The sequence below is a fragment of the Helobdella robusta genome (assembly GCF_000326865.2).
Source record: "Helobdella robusta unplaced genomic scaffold HELROscaffold_17, whole genome shotgun sequence".
NCBI classification, from domain to species: Eukaryota; Metazoa; Annelida; class Clitellata; order Rhynchobdellida; family Glossiphoniidae; genus Helobdella; species Helobdella robusta.
This window is the reverse complement of record NW_008703942.1, coordinates 627,364-645,224: the sequence shown is the minus strand read 5'-3', so window position 1 is coordinate 645,224 and position 17,861 is coordinate 627,364. Positions and strand designations below refer to the sequence as shown.

General features: G+C 29.5%; 4 protein-coding genes across 4 annotated transcripts in view; all 4 read right to left on the bottom strand.

The window, feature by feature from the left end:
* Positions 1–5,872, bottom strand: part of HELRODRAFT_131097 (hypothetical protein) — a gene marked incomplete at both ends in the record, with an annotated part of 8,288 nt that extends 2,416 nt beyond the window's left edge. The window contains 9 exons of the mRNA XM_009015887.1: positions 1–2; positions 994–1,090; positions 1,169–1,261; positions 1,554–1,679; positions 3,336–3,414; positions 3,486–3,563; positions 5,312–5,445; positions 5,534–5,662; positions 5,776–5,872. The exon at positions 1–2 is cut by the window's left edge and continues 83 nt beyond it. Coding sequence (XP_009014135.1) covers positions 1–2; positions 994–1,090; positions 1,169–1,261; positions 1,554–1,679; positions 3,336–3,414; positions 3,486–3,563; positions 5,312–5,445; positions 5,534–5,662; positions 5,776–5,872 — 835 coding nt within the window. The remainder of the gene's footprint in view (positions 3–993; positions 1,091–1,168; positions 1,262–1,553; positions 1,680–3,335; positions 3,415–3,485; positions 3,564–5,311; positions 5,446–5,533; positions 5,663–5,775) is intronic.
* Positions 5,873–7,104: 1,232 nt separating this feature from the next.
* On the bottom strand, positions 7,105–7,392 carry HELRODRAFT_147116 (hypothetical protein; the record flags this gene model as incomplete). Its single annotated transcript, XM_009015886.1, has 2 exons — positions 7,105–7,223; positions 7,293–7,392. Coding segments are annotated over 2 exons (219 nt in total), but the record flags the coding sequence as incomplete, so codon positions are not given.
* Positions 7,393–11,999: 4,607 nt separating this feature from the next.
* HELRODRAFT_76166 (hypothetical protein) lies at positions 12,000–12,611 on the bottom strand (the record flags this gene model as incomplete). Its single annotated transcript, XM_009015885.1, has 2 exons — positions 12,000–12,198; positions 12,442–12,611. 2 exons carry the CDS (start codon positions 12,609–12,611, stop codon positions 12,000–12,002), a joined length of 369 nt encoding a protein of 122 aa, XP_009014133.1.
* Positions 12,612–13,763: 1,152 nt separating this feature from the next.
* Positions 13,764–14,732, bottom strand: HELRODRAFT_137635 (hypothetical protein; the record flags this gene model as incomplete). The annotated part of the gene is made up of 3 exons (XM_009015884.1): positions 13,764–13,929; positions 14,009–14,110; positions 14,677–14,732. Coding segments are annotated over 3 exons (324 nt in total), but the record flags the coding sequence as incomplete, so codon positions are not given.
* Positions 14,733–17,861: the final 3,129 nt, after the last annotated feature.

The window sequence follows — 17,861 nt, the reverse complement described above, 5'->3', positions numbered from 1 at the left end:
AGCTGAAAAGTTATGAATGAATGCAGAACTGTAAAAATAAAACGATTTTATTTTCACCATGAAAAATATACCTTAAAAAACAGATAACAATAAAAAAAACAGAAATAACCCACTAACGAGGAAAGAATATACTCTTTATTTATTGTCAAAGACAAATTTAAAGAGCTCAAAAAGGCAACAAATCAATCACATAGAACGCTCCTGGAAATGATACATCAAATGATCTCATCTCAAGAAATATTAGTAAACAATACTATCATAATACACAGTAACAAGAACCACAGCCAAGAATTGCTGGAGCGATCTTCACTGACCAAAGAAAACCGCAAATCAACAAGCAGCAAAGAATATCACCATCACTAAGGACCAGAAGAATTTTATTGAAAGAGTTTACAAGGAAAGAGAATAAAACAGAACAAAGATACAATAAATGGACAGGACCAGAATATAATAAACGGGCAGAACATAGCGGAATAAAAGCACTTTGCACAGGACAAAGCAGAATAAAAGAACTTTGCACACACAAAGAATTGTAAAATCTTGAAATATTCCTATATAAACGCAGAAGAGTAAAATCGAAATACGGCCCATATACGCTTCACCATGAACACCAACGATTTTCTAATTAATTTTAATAAATTGGATAATAATTACAAAATTTCTGTTAGAAATATTGACAAGCTTAATCGTAAACTTTTAAGAAGCTAAAAAATCGGTTGGTTTTAACAAATATTGCATCAATTATGGTCACTTCCCAGCATATATATATATAATGTAGTATGTGTTGGAAGGAGACCATATTTGATATATATATATATATATATATATATATAGAAAGAGAGAGAGAAAGAGGGAGAGAAAGAGACAGGGAAAGAGAGACAGTGATTGGCAAAGAAAATAGAAAGGAAGAAGGAAAACAAGAGAGTACCTACCAATATAAACAACGCGGATGACAAATAATTATAAATAATGTCAACAGCCAAAGCTGCTTACTAGTCTTTTATGAAATTAGCTATTTCCAATTTTTTGCTTATGAATAGAGATAAATTTTTGTGTGCGCAGATCAACAAGCTCCCTCCGATGCCACAGACTAATCTGAAATGATTGTGAAAAAATTAATAAAGACATGGATGCACAGATTAACGAATAACGTAAAGTAAAAAATAACGAGCCAACCCGACAATTGAGAACGAAACAATTTCCATCGGATCGAACGGTACATCCTGGCGAAGATTTGTCTGAAAAAGTGCTGTGAGTGTAGCTGGAATTGCATGTAAAAAATTTGAATGAATGAATGATATATGAGTGTGCGAATTAATGAATTGTGACTTAAATTCAATGGTACTGCATGAAAACAGCCTTGCAAGTTTTTGTATATAGCAACAAAATAGTGTAAACAAATTGCTCCTAAATAATAGAAGTGATTCTAGTTGCAAAACTTCTCTTGAAATTTCTATCAGAATAATCACAATCTTCATTTTTATACAAAATTTTTATTGGTAAACAACTGGTAAGCAGTTTCTATAATTTTATAAACAACACTTTTAACTTACATTCATCATCAAACCATATCGCAAGCAACCTGAAGACAATTGCGCCGCAAACTGCTGAATAGAAACCTCTCCAATAATTTCTGACTGCAAAATAGCTGGCTGTTACCTCTATGCTAAACAAAACGCCTTCGTAAAAATGGTAAAAATATTGTAAGACTGGTTTTTTTAATAAATTCATCTCGCAAAATTTGATAACCGCATAAACTCATGATTTTTAAATATAACAGAAAAATAATGTTGTAAAATTAAATGCTAATTAAATGCTTTTTTTAATAAAAAATATAACCCTGATTTCAGCCATCAAAATAACGGATTGCAAACAATTGTTCGTTGGAAATAGCACATCAACCATAAATAGACCGATTAAGTGGTTTATTTATTTTGCAATAAACTAGTGAATAGAAAAAAATACAACTAAATGTAAATAAAAAAGTGAGCATTATGTTAAAAATAGTGCAAATAGTTTTGCCGCCCGTAGCTGTCAAAGTGAGGATGCTTTTGACCAGCTGTTTCAATAAGTTACTAATTTTTATTTAAAATTGTTGTAGATAGCTACTAGCTACTACATTTAGAAAAGCTCAACGTCTTGGACCTTAAAAACAATTACAGTCAAAATAGAGCAAGCTATATGAAAAATACGACCAAGTGGTGTTGATGGTGTTGTGGAAATTTTTAAATAGAAACAAATTGATGATACATTGGTATCTTGTTAAACTTGGCTGAAAAATTGAGTTGAAACAAGCACAACTTAAACACTTGACGATCCCACCCTTTTCCTTCTTTAGTTTTTATCTAGGATTGATTATTGTAACTTGCTCTACTATGGTCTTCCTGATTCTAAACTCTGTGTTTTAAATAATCCTTTTAACTTTTCTGCTGGTTTAATGGCTTGTGTCCCTATCTTTTCTCATATATCTCCATATCTTGTTCACTTGCACTATGGCTACCTAAAAAATATAGAATAATTTTAAAAATTTGCACACTAATGTACAAGTTTCAATCTAAATTATTTCCTTAGTACTTATCAGAATTGGATATATTAATTGAACCTAAGAGCCACGCCATCATTTTCTTGTTCTCATTTCTTCTTAACTCTCTCATGTTAAACACTCTCATGCTAAATCTGCGTTTTATTTACTGGCCCTTTTCTAACGTCGTGGAAAGAAGTAAATAACATTTTTGATGTTGATAAGATATTTGTAAATAAACTATAGATCAGTCTTGAATTAAAACTAGTAACAAAATATTTGTATTACATTAAAAGAAACCTCAAAAACCACAGAAGCCCTTCGACGCTATTTTTGAAAATATTGAAGATGTCACCATTTAAAGACATTACTAACATTGGGTTGATACAATAAAATTTTCCCCAGCTAAGAGTTTAAATAATGTTCAGTAGTTTTGTTAATAAAATCAAAAAAAGCAAAGAAATGAAAGAGGATAGTATAATGGCGAAGTCAAACATATCACTGAGTATGTCCTATGAAACATTCGAATAAATATACTTTTGGATTTAAGGTTTAATATGCAACGAAAGAAAAACCTATATATGTAAAAGTTATTTTCTAATCTGATTCATTTAGCGGTTAAGCAAATGCAGTGGTTAAAGGCTAGATAAACACTAACAAAATATCCTACATTTTTTCTCTAGAAACTAAGCAACTGTTGAGAAATGAATTTCATTCACCTTATTTATATGTTCATGAAAATCCTATGGCAAAAATCAGTCGCTTTGGTAATATAGTTAATAATGACATTACGTAAAAAAAAGTGCATGGTAACCTCCGATGGGAGCAGCGAAAGTGCAGGCCACACCAACAGCGCATGCTGCAGCCAATATTTCAGTGTTGCATGTCGAATTCTTCCGTAACGATGTGCAAGTTACAAAACATAAAATATAATTTCAAGTTATTAAAAACAATCATTATTTACCTTGAAATCAAGCTTAAAAGTAGGAAACAGCTTAGCCAGTAAAAAAGCAGAAATACTAGCAACATGAACAAATGGTCCCTGGATTCGATTTTTTTTTGAACAACTTGAGATTTTATATTTAAGTTTTATTTGTATTTAATAAAAAAATCAGCTAAATAGTAAAAGGTAAATAATTAAATTATTTAATTAATATGATACATTTATTATTAATCCATGAAAGCGGTCGGCGAGCAAGATATTTTGTAGCGAAAACTCCGCGGTGAAAAACATTTAACATAGCCACATGAATCAAACTATTGTGTATTGGCCCTCTTACGTAACTTTCAGTCCGATAAATCTTGTAAAATAATGTCTCGAAATTTTAGTAGAATTTATTTAGTGATTGAGAGATTATTGGAGAAATCAAAGAACCCCAAAGACGAAAGACTTTTGGAATCCTTTTTCATGTGTTTTCATGAAATAAACTTGTTAAAAAAAAGCAAAAATATGCAAACAAGTTCGATCGATATATATATATATATATATATATATATATATATATATATATATCTAATATATATATATCTAATATATATATATCTTATATAAATATATATATCTTATATAAATATATATATATATATAACGGCTACGGACTTGTAATAAAATTTTGATAGAGGATGGCTCCTGCGTTATTTGGTGGAATTCCGGAATTCCACCTACAGATTTTTTGCGCCAAAGGCCAAAGCTAAATATTTAGCCATTTTCATTGATTTTGTATTCAAAACGTACCCTGTTGTTTTGAAATCAGGAAGATGACGTTATTTCGTTGCGTTTACATAGTGTTGTTAACATGGACATATATATATATATATATATATATATATATATATATATATATATCATATATCATATATATATATATATATCATATTTAATTATAATATCCATGGTTGTTAAAGCTTTATATTCTTTTCAGTTTCGGTTTGTATTTATTTTTTAAAAGCCAATTTGAATTTCGGTTTGAGTTACAGTTTTATCTTTTTTTCAGTTTCAGTTTATATTTAGTTTCACAATTTAAATTTCAGTTTCATTTTAAGTTTCAGTTTTGTTTTGAAGAACACTCGATTTTGTAAATAAATTAAAATAAAATAATTGTTGTTTAAAGTTTACTGCAATTTAGCATAAAATAACATACATTATAAATTAAAAGGATTAAACTTAACTAACAATTGGTAAATTAGTCAAAAACATGCTGAATAATAATAGCGATTGTAAACTTGGACGTTAGATGCAAATTTCTATTTTGTTTTTAAATAAGTTTCAATTTTTTAAATCTTTTAAGTTTTAGTTTCAGTTTCAATTAACTGAAATGATTTTTTCCGTTAACCGATATTTCAGTTACAGTTAACTCCATCAACACTACATTCATATATATATATATATATATATATATATATATATATATATATATATATATATATATATATATATATATACACACACTTCGGGACACAGCTTATCAGTGTTAATATTATTACGCAGCCGAAAATGTTTTCACTCGGTTCAAAGTTACAAAGCAAAAAGTCGTAAAAAATCTGGAGATTCAATAGAAGAACGTTCATTTTCAAGTTCTGTGGAGTCGCAAGAACGTAACGCCTCAGAAATTTGTTAATAGCGAAGTTTCATTAACTTGGATAAAAAGAAATAAAATGAAATAGTTAACATCTAAGAGAATTTTTATCTAAATCCACAGGAACCATCCCTTTTACATGCTATATGAACAAGTGAAAATTTTTTTACATTCTGTTCAGCGGTTTAGGAGTTCATATATATACATACATAACCTCTTTTCCAATTGGTAATCCACTGCCAACAGCTGTTGACAACCCAATAACTTTAGCCAATAAGGTATTAAAAGTTAGATATTCATTCATGGACACACCCCTCATGATCGTTTTGATTTCAGGAATACCAGATCCTTTTTTAATTTTAGAAAATGAATGGAATGGCTATGCATAAATCTTCTAGAATAAAACGGTAAAAAAATTATTTTAATTTGATTCAACCTATGGCTTGTGGAGATACAATTCTTGTGAATCCTGTTGAAAACAAGACAAGAATTAGTGGAGCAATCATCCATGAAAAATATTGAAGGTACACATTTGGAGATGACATGTTATATAACCATATCCTCGCTGCATTGAATATTCGCAATATTTAAAATTTTTTAAATGCACAAATATTGTACATTTTGTGGGCATCGCCAATTTAAAAAAAAATTCATTTACAGCAAAAAATTAGTAGCTACCTATATGAAATCTTTCAATGAGTATGTCCATTACAAAACTTAAAAGGGCCATGATTATTCCAAGCAACGTTAAAAATATCCAATCATCTCCGTGTCTGCCAGCTAGCGAATTCCAAAACGAACAAAATTTTTCTAGAATTAATATCATCAAAATGCATAAATTAATTTCAAAATTGTTACTTATTGAGATAAAATTATACTAAAGCATTTCTGAGGACGTTTCCTGGTTCTTGCAGTCTGGCACATTTTTAATTATAATTTATATTTTTTAATGTTTACCAATAATAATTAATTTTATTTACTTAATTTATAGTGATAAATTCAATTCAGTTATTCAAATTGAATTATTGCAAATAAATCTCATAGCTATCAAACTGCATCTTCTCAATTCACTACTTTTTATGGACGCCTTTTGTAAACATTACAAATACACAATAAGTTGAAACCTATCAAGAAATACTTCACGCTATTCCCATAATAACACGATACAAATTCCGACACATTTTGTAATTATCCACAGATAATTTGAAAACACGGTCTGCGGATTTATTCGAGTCGTACACAACATATCTACAACACTATTATTATCTGTAATTTAAAATAATTGGTTCTAAATAAAATAATTGCTATTTTTATATACCGACAAAAAATGTTTTGAAGAACCTAACGCTCACTCGAATCGTTATTCCATTATTCATTATTTGATATTTCAAAACTACCAACAACTTATTAAATAGTAATTTTTGTATATTTTTTATAATTTATGAAAATTTAATTAAATTTACTAAAAAAAACATGTCAACTTATATTTTGGATGGAAATTTTATAAGGATGGTGAAAATTTGCGATGTAAATATATGGCCTAGATCGGAAGCTCCTAAGATTATGACGTCATTTGTTCACATCTGCTTCGACGCCGACTGACGAGCATTACATGACAGTTATTGAACTTGTCAGCCATTTTAAATAATATATAAGGAAACTTCGAAAATACGCAACGCATTCGATTTATGTCAAATCTATTCATATGCCGGTATATGTATTCACAAAAAGGTAAAAATATAGTTTGTATTAATTTGCAGCATGAATAATAAAAATAATTTGTATTCATTTGCAGCATTATACAAGATCTTCTTATCAATATTCATTTTATAAATTATAATTGACAAAAAAAAAACAAATGAAAAAAAACTAAATTGAACCTCTCAATGTTATAAATAGAAATTAAACTGCAGTAAACAAAAGGCAGTCAAATTTATAACAATAAAATATTTTAACGTTCATTTACAAATGTCTACGAAAGAGAAACAGAGAAGTCCAAACAAAGCATTCTGTCATAAACGGTAAAAATGCACAGAATCCAAAGACGTACCAAAACAAATACGACGGCCAACTTTCTAAATGAAAAAGTATTAATACAACTGATCCTGACACGTGAGCCAAGCAAGCTGTTAAAACGTTTATGCGCTTTTTAAATTTATGTTTTTATGATAGAAAGTTTATTAAAAATAACTTACAAATAATTGATTGAGCGTTGGCGAATGTAGATATTCCTGTGAACAAACCAACTAATTCGAAAGTATGAAATGCTAGGGCTATTGAAGTTGCTATAATTAATCTGAAGTAGATTTATTTTATATAAATATGTATTTTAAATGAGATAAATTAAGATTTTATAGTAAACACTAGGTCCACTAATAAACTAACTGATTTTTATAGATATCATAAAGACTATCTGTGTGAAGGGAGGGTAGGCCCATCGACGCTTTGACATTGTTATCCTGAAATTGAAGCGTAGTCGTGAACAAAATTGCTAAAGCATGAATACAAGTAGGGGAGATGGGGGCTCATTGATCTCTGGGGCACATTGATCTTTAAGCAATAACATAGCTATTTCTAAATATAAATGTAGGCCATCACTATTTTAGTTTTCCTTTTGTTTCTATTCTACTTTTAATCCTATTTGTTTATGGACTTTCTGCCGCTGAAGTTCGAAAAATTCGTAAGTTTGATTTTACAGGGAAAAACCAACTATTCACAACAGGTTAGTTTTGTAAATTAAAAATCAGATAAATATTTGTTTGATAAATTAAATTTTGCAATGTGTAAAGATATGTCAGAGGCTTATTTTATTATTTACTTCGATTTTCAATCACAACTTATTGATGAGATATCGCCATTATAGTGTGCTCCATGCCATGGGGGCTCCTTGATCTGTACTAGTAAGGGGTACGTTGATCTGAAGATCAAAGTGCCCCTACTGTCCTCAGATAATAATTCTCCAGGATGTTTAGTCATTTTTCTCTAACCATGCAAAATGCTATTTTTCCATTATTGTAAAATGTAATTTGTGTACTTTGCAGGTTTGGTTTCATAATGGTGAGATATCGGGAGCGAAAAACTAATCGAGGTAAAACACCTGTTGAAGTGATGAGAACAGCAGTTGATGAAGTTCTGAAAAAGAACAGAGCTATCAATGCTGTTGCACGTGAAACTGGAATTGACCGAATGACATTGAAGCGATATGTTCGGAAGAGTAGTCTCAGTCCAAGTGTAGGTTTGATACCGAATTGGAATACAAGGCAGGTATTCAATTTAGAACAAGAAGAGATGCTTGCAAAGTATTTGCTGCAAGCATCTAAGATGAACTATGGACTATCCACCAAAACAACTCGCCAGTTCGCATATGATATGGCCGTTGCGAATAATATAACATGCCCATCTTCATGGTCAATGAAAAAAACTGCTGGTATTGATTGGCTCCAGGGTTTTATGAAAAGAAGACCCGAGTTGTCACTACGTGCACCTGAAGCGACTAGTCTGGCAAGAGCAACAGCATTCAATAAATATAATGTGTTCTAGCTGATGATGGAGAACCAGAACAAATGACTTCAAATCCACAAGTTTGTCAAAAAAAATTACTATTTCTTAAATATTTTAAAAATTCTTGTCTGATGCTTAAATTTAGCAAAACTGCAAGATACGATTTTTATTTGAAAACAGAATATTTTTTTACAGACTGATGATGTTAACATGGTTCAATCTAATATTCACTTTCCAATATCACCAGAAGTGTTGAAACCATTTCCAAAGGCTTCAGCCAGAAAAAAGCTATTTCGGAACAGGCAACAAAAAACAAGAATTTTAACTGACACTCCAGTTAAACATGAAATTTTTCTTGCAAAAGAAAAAAGTGTGAATAAAAAAAAACGAACATCCGATACAGTAAAAAAAACAAAAGCCATGTCAAGCGTTGATTATCTTGGAACACTAGAAACTGATGACAGTGATGGTGATGCAAGCAATCCTCAGTTGACAGCAGAAGGCCCAAGTCTGGACTACGACTGTTCTGCATTAAAAAATAATGACTATGTTGTAGTAAAATTTAAAACTAAAAAGAAAGTTATTCATTACATTGGCCAAATAATATCGGAAGCTGGAGATTTAATGGTAAAATACTTGAAAAGGGAAAAGATGTCATCATTCAACTTTATCTGTAGAAATGATGAATTATATCAATTTATAAAAGAGGACATTGTTTGTAAAGTTCCAGATCCAATTCAGCATGGTGGGACTGCTCGAGTCAGTCGTCACTTGGTTTTTCCCGTTGATTTGACAATTTTTAAAGATCTTAATTAATGTTAATTTTTATTAAAAATTATGAATTATTATATCCAATGTGTTTTAACGAGTTTTTTGGAGGCAAATGAACATCAAATCATATTGATTTATACCTAGGATCAATGTACCCCATGGGAGGGATCATGGTACCCCGTATATGGGGTGCTTTGATCCTTTGTAGGGGGTTGTACCAAAGTTAAATTTTTTAAAAAATTTCTTGTATTATACAATTGAAACTGAACTTAATACATTAAATGAATGTTCCTCTGTAAATTGCACAAATATTAATATTCACTTTTTGGTTAGTTTCACTGTTGTTACAAAAAAACCTCAAAACAGATCAATGTGCCCCCATCTCCCCTACGTACAAATACAAACTCCATAAGGTTTGCTAAAACTACTAAACTAAAGCTGTATTTTAATTTGTCTCACGGCAAACGTTACGTCAAAATTGAAAATAAAATTAGCTTCATGCATTTTATTCCATGATTGTGATTTGTTTGGTCACTTGGTGCCATGCCAAGCCAAAATTTAATCTTATTTCAATTTAATTTAGTTAAACGTTTTAAACTGTCTTGACATGTCAACAAATATAGTTATTTGTAAAGTAAACTCAAATAGTAAATACTTGAAGCTATAATTTAAAAAGTAAATAAATTTAATTTTTTAAATAATTGAATAAAGTTAATTTTTTAAATAATTTTAAATTAATAATATTAATATTAATTAATATCAAATACAAATAAAAATTTGTTTAATTAATTTTTTTAATGTGAAAAACAATACCATTGATGTAAAAATTAGAATCGACAGAATCAATTGAATTATTAATGATAAAAATCGTGTCGGAATTAATGTATCGAAGTTGATCATTTTTAATTTTCAAGCCTAAAATTCGAATGCGGAATTGGCCATACAAAGCAAGTGCGTATAAACAAGAGATGTGAACCGAAACCATGACAACAGTAAAATCTAAAAATTCTAAATAAATAAGATTTAAGCAACTAATTAGTTTGTCAATTGCATACTTTATTAATATATGTTTATTTTTTATTTGATAAACATGAAATGCATTATATATATATATATCAACAACGATAAAATCAACAGAAACATGAAAACTTTAACCGCAGATTCAAATGTAAAAAAAGACAAGTTTTATTATTAACCAATTTACTAATTTGTACATACAACCAACGAGAAATTTTTGTCAGAAATTATCTGATCGTTTTTCCCACCATCAACCGGAAACAAGAGCGGCATATTGCACCCGGTTTTGCTGTTAAAGTGACTGGGGGATCGAATATAAAAAGATTCCCGCCTATCATATGCAATGTGTATGCATGGTTTTCACGTATATTCGCATAGGTCGTGTGCGTTTGTAGTTGAAACCTATGAAGCCTTAAATCCATATATATATATATATATATATATATATATATATATATATATATATATATATATATATGTTTGGCGTTAATATGTTTGTAGTTCGTTTATATTGTTGTTTCCTTTGGTTATCAGGTTGGCCAGTTTTTTTATGAAGTTTTAGTTTATATATATATATATATATATATATATATATATATATATATATATACATATATATACAAGTTGAATAATGCTGAAAACGCGGTGATCTTCATAAATAATTGTATTTATGATAGTCGAAACCCAATATATATATATATATATATATATATATATATATATATATAAACTCATATATATATATATATAGAGAATACATCATGTATATGAATATGTATATACTCTATATGTATGATTAAACCTATATCATTTTATTTATAATTTATTAAAAACATCAAATAAATATTGTTGGTAATTATATGATGCAAATGCTTCCAGATCACCGTCGAGTCCAACTGCCATAGTTCATTTTTTTGGGTAATTTTCCATGTACTGAACGTTCATTACTACAATCCAGCTTAAATTGATAAAAATATATTGTATCACCTCGCTATTATGTAAAAATCTTCAAGACTTATTTTTATGCTAAAATTATATTGTTATTCCAGTTTGTATTCTATATTTCGAAAGTTTTAACTTTAAAAACCCTAAAAATGTGCTATAACATTAGACCTCATATATATATATATATATATATATATATAGAATATAATATACAGAATATGTTATGTTCTATATATATGCATAAGATGCTTTTTCAAAATTTCATGTAGCCAACGAACGGTAACGTAATATCATAACTGCAAACACATCAAGCTCGGCTAACAATGCAAGAAACCTCCAAAACAATTCAGCGGTTAAAATTTAGATTTCATCTAATAAATTTATTTCTATAATAAATCAAACAGCGTCTTGTTAAGTAAAACACCACAAATTTTCAAACATCTTAAATTTCAAACTAATGGTAATAACAATAACAATTATCCAACCTATAAAAAATTATAAAAACTAAGTTCTTCGTAATTATGTGTAAGGCATGCCTGTATAAAACATAGCAACAGGTGATCAATGCAAATAAATAGTGTTCCAGGTACAAAAGTAAAAGTTCGATAAAAAAAATTGTTAAAAATTTTTTATAAAGTTCCAAATAAGGAAATGAAGTAGTAAATACATTAATTGGCAAATGCAGGAAATTCAAGCCTAACATCAAGTATATCGTTATATTCAATGAGAGATGTTTCCCTATAATGCAAAACTAAATCCTTCAAGTCCTTGTGGATGTAGAAAGGCTCGGCAAATCCGTAGCCCGTCTCCGTTTTATCGATGAGACAATGTCCAATTGTTAAACCATCTTTGTTTGGGTTCGGTGCACTGTGAGTGAATAAATTCAAATTATAACTCACTTTGAATGTAAAGAGAAATGGCGTATTACAACTAAAATTAATATTTAATTTGAAAGTTTTAAAATTTCAATATCATATCTCATGAAATACTATTGAAATATTTAATAAAATCAAACAGTTCCTTTGATAGGTTCAAATTGACAATTAAAATGCATAAGCGCGATGTAAGAAATAATTCACAGTAACAAATTATTTATTTATTCAAACTTACACAATCGATAGAGCGTAGGAATCTTCTGTTTTGCGTCTAATAAGGAAAGTGCCCTTTTTCTTACACCTTAAATACTCTTCAGCCATATGTCTGTCACTTCTATCAGCCATCCATGTCGACTCGTCGTAATGCGGAATGTAATCTGTTGAAATTTCCTCACCTTTCTGCATCAAGTCAATGTTGTATGTAGATTCTCCAGCTGAAAGAAGTTTGCTACAAAAAAAAACATTACAAATCATTTATACGTGATATTACAAAATATTTACAATTAATTGCAATTTAAAAACTTATTAAGTTATTTTAAAATTCAATACAAATTCTAGAAAAGACCACGTCCATAGGGACTCTGACTTTTGCATCATAGCTAAGGAAGGTATAGCAAAGTATGATCCGGTAGTGAATTTTAGTTTGCGTAAAAAAATGTACAAAAGAGCTACAGAAAAAAGAACTGGCGCCCTGTGTAAAGCCATGAAAAATAAAAAAATAAATTTAAAGAAAAAAAAAATGTAAACAAAACGAAATATGATAAAAAGAGAATAAGCAATTATTAAAATTTTAGTTATTTCTGAATTAAGATAAAAGTTGAAATTGCTTACTAAGCCAACATGTCCCTTTTGAAATTAAGAGAACTTAATTGGTCCTTCTTTTTTTCAATATCAAGAATTGTGACCTTCAATTGGGCATTAGCCCTGTCCATTTCTGCCTGTAACTCTAAACACGAGTTTCTCAATTTTTCGATTTCATTTTTTATTGTGCAAGAAGATTTTTCCGATTCCCTGAGGTGATTTCACACATCGAAGGAAATGAATAAACACTTGAAAAAGATATTATTGTTTAAAAATAAACAAAAATACTACTTGAATATTTTATCATTAGAGGATCTGGTGGTTCTAAATTTTTCAGCCTTCATAAGTTGATCAGCATATAACATCTGGACGAGTTTGTAGGCAGACAGTGCACCGTGCAACTTCTTTAAGTCCTAATTTTATTTTTGATGAATCGATTTAATTCAATCAAGCTACAAAAACACAATGCCCCCTAAATAGTAAAAATTATTATAATAAAAATTGTAACAATAGTTATTGGCACAAATTGTTAAAAACAAAAAAATAAAAAAAGAATTGTATATAAAATAATTTAAGAAACTGTAATAATTTTCAGAATTTTCATCAAACTTCATTTAATTTGTCGTCCATGCTGTGCTGGCTTTCCAATTCTTCAGTTAATTCAATAATGTCAATGCAAAGTTCTCTGAACTCCTGCCTCAACTGATCAATATCATCATCCTCCTTCACATCTGTCGCTAGTTTTTCCGTGTTATGAAGTGGGTATTGTAAAGTGATGTCCAAACTGTCGTTGAAGTGAACAAGGGAGTGCTTAGTATAATGCTCTATCAATTCGTACACTGAAGCAAATTGTGTGGAAGCCGATAAGTACCAGTAGCCATTCTTCTGACAGATTTTTATTAATTTGTTGGCGCCACCTTTCCTGATTTATTTAACATATCGTTTGGTGTAGGCACATCTCTATTATTATTAATAATATGATTTGAAACAATTGATCAAACCTTAACGTCAGAGTGTAAGGTTCGTTCTCATCCTTGGTGGTTGAGTGCCTCACAATGAACGTGCCATCAGGTGTGCCCATCAACAAATCATTAATTTCATCTCTAATATTAACAATAGCACAACCGTTATTTCCAAAATAAATCAACAGTAACAAAAACAACAAAAATTTATTTGTTATTTTTGAAAAAAATAAATGAAAATTTTATTATTTTTGAGTAGCAAGAACGTCCAAATCTTACTAAAAAAATACAAACAGTATTGCTATCTGATCAGAAATAACTGGCCGAGAAGTGACCGATGCCTGGACAGCAATGCAAGGTAGACCGCGATATTGATGCACATTCACAAAACAAGAACGACCGAAGAAAGAAACTTCACAAGCAGTAAAAGCTATAAACACGTTGTGCGACAGTAATTTGCTTAGTAATATATGCCTATATGAGGTGAGCCATTAGATAATAAAGATATCGATAGAGAACGTGTGTAAATTAAAATTGAAACAGATTGGAGGTAAAAAAAATGTCTAGAAGATAGATGAAGTAGGTTTTTTATTATATAAGGAACGTTGGCAGAAAAAAGTGAAACAAATAAACTTGAATGAAGCTCAGGCATTCAGTATTACTCTTTAACTGAACCGTTTATCGCAACAAAGTTATTAAGTAATAACCTTGAGATATCACCATGGAACCATGGAGCTTCTAAATCATTTTTGTTCCTACTAACGGCTCTGCACAACTCTTTTTCTGTAAAATCTTAAATGTTTGTGACTATGTGTTAAAGAGGATATATTAGGTTAATTATAAATAGAAACTACATGTAACAATAACGCTTTCTATGAAATAAATAATAAAACTTTCAGCAAGTAATAAACTGCGACATTTTCAATAAGCAATCCACCAACCAGGCATTTCTAACAAAATTTGAAGGCACTTCGTCTGCTGCTCTGAGTTTTGAATAATTTTTCTGTCAATGAAACATTTAAATTGACATTATTAGATGCATTTCATCAGGAGCAACAGGCAAATAATATATTCTAACGTAGCATAAATAATGAAAATAAATGGGCAAAGTTCCAATACCCAAATTTAACGAAAAACCTCAAATAAGGTTTTTAAAAAGTACAGAAACTAACATGACATTATTTTTGTGATCAAACTAAACGTAAATATTTTTAGTATTTGCATAAAATTTGAACAATTTAATAAAATTCATTTGATAATTTAAACAAATTAAAAAAATATTTTTACTTGATTTCACTCCAAGGTGGCCTCATTATAATTTGACTGAATATGCGACTGAGCTTTTTGCAGTTTTCTGGTTGCTTTAGAATATCAACTTTTAGATGGTTCAAAAAAAATTTCAAGGTTTTGCAATGAATAACTGGCAAACTATTGATAAGTGTTACTCTTCTTTCCATGTCTCCGTTACCTAACATGTCAAAATTCTTTATTCAGGAAAACAGTTTACAAAATATTTCGAAGATATATCAAAAATATAACGATAAAAACTAATACGATTTGACGTGGCAACGTATAATGGTGCGGCCACAAAATAGTCATCGTGAATAAACAACATTTAAAAACCTGAGCAATTCAAAAACAATAGTCTCTTTTCATTTAATATCTTCTGATATATTCTTCAAAAAATATTCAACTATGGCACATATTTTTATCCAGCTTTTTTAGCATACATACATGTGAAATGCTTTTTTCAATATAATTTTTTCCGTATTCCACGTCTCTCTCACCCTTCAGCCTGCACTTAACTCCGCCATTCAGCAGAGTAACAGCTTTATTCATTTAGACACCACATTTCTTAAAAACCTTGCATTGCACCTCTTTTATTTTCGCTTGCAAACTTTGGATGTATTAAATTCTGTTTTGTATCGCAGCATTTAATAAATAAATTAACAAACAAAAAATGATTAAAAAAATAACCTATAGCGAGAAACTTTTGGTACATCGATTCACAAATAACAGTATCTGGCAAATCTCTCAAAAATTTTTTTAGCACTCCACCTATCGTCGCATCTTTGTAGTCAGACAAATTGACTTTATGTAAGGCATTCACATCTGACAAAATAAAAATGAAATTTTAAGTATTAAGAATCGGAGTGAATTAATTAATTAATAATTAACATGAAAATCGCTCTGAAGTAAAATAAGTCAATTATTAACATCAGCAGGCACAGATTGTCAGTCCTAAAATAATTATGGTAACTTTTAATTATAAGCTGTTTAAAAAAAACTTTAAAAATAAAATGACCGCAATATACATTTGAAAAATGTAACAACAAATAAGCATAATACAAAACGGCTCAAGTCAACATAATATAACATAACAAGTATAGATACGTTTGAAATTATTAACAATCAAATATACTTGTATCAAAAGTGATCTTAAGCGAATGAACATCATTTGTGCTGGGCGAATGCCTATACACATTCAACAAATGAGATCCTGTTTAAATTAAAAAAAACTTGAAAATAGAGTTTTACGAATTCTTAGAAAAAAATTTAAAAATTTTTCCAACTGTTTGAACTTGGATATATTTTCATATTTCTTACTACTTTCCTTCTAAACAAGTCCAGAATGAAGTCATGACTAATAAAGAAACGTCGTCACCAACAACTCAATTTTCATCTTCAACTGTAATATTTACTCAACACGCTTCCAGGCGAATTAGCGTTATCTTAAACGTCGGTAACATATATTACACTATCAATCAATCAATCAATCAATCAATCAATCAATCAATCAATCAATCAATCAATCAATCAATCAATCAATCAATCAATCAATCAATCAATCAATCAATCAATCAATCAATCAATCAATCAATCAATCAATCAATCAATCTATCAATCTATCAATCAATCAATCAATCAATCGATCGATCGATCAATCAATCAATCAACCAATCAATCAATCAATCAACCAAACAATCAATCAATCAATCAATCAATCGATCGATCAATTAATCAATCAATCAATCTTCGTTTTGTGTCCAGAGACCCGGTTCCCCGAGGTAGGACGTTAACATATATTACACTAATCTCAAAAAGTTATTGTTGGTTCACATGTTTAATGAAAACTAATCAAAGAGGTTAAAAGTCTTAAAATGGAATTAAATATTTTAAACCTTCTAATTTGAATATTCCATTTTGAATATTCTAATTAGTAGTGGTTCTTACACAGACCATAGTCTTCTGAACCACTTTAAACCCCGTTAATAATAATAATAATAATAACCAGTCAATGCTGATGATGATTGGTCGCCCATGAACATCCATGTTATTTAATAGTTTAGCAAATAAATCTTAAATCTAACCTTGAACCCTAACTCTATCTTCAATCTCTCTGGTGCAAATGGTCAAAATTTGAGGAACATCTTGGAAGGACATCAGACTTTTTCCAAACTGAGAATCTAAATGCAATAATGAAATTAAACAAGAGTTGAAAAATGAAAGTGTAAATTTGTTTAAACTAATTAGATTTCATACATAATCCTTTTAAATAAAAATTTAACTAATAGAGTTGCTGAAAGAAGGGATGGCTACCTCACTAACCAAACCGCATTAACATAATTTATTCATCATTGTTTAGCGCCAAACAACTCAAGTTCAATGATCTAGAAATCAAAGCACCTAGCTAGATATCATAAAACATCAGCCCCCTTTTTCTAATTAAATGATAATTCACATAATATCCTCATTCTCTTTTGTATTTTATAAAAAATTTTCCGCTCATCACATTTTATAATGAACCGTCCTAATATGCTTCACAAGAGCATAAACAACATAAAGATGAGATGAGTAGAGATACTTGGAGCATCCTTTCAATAAACCTAGG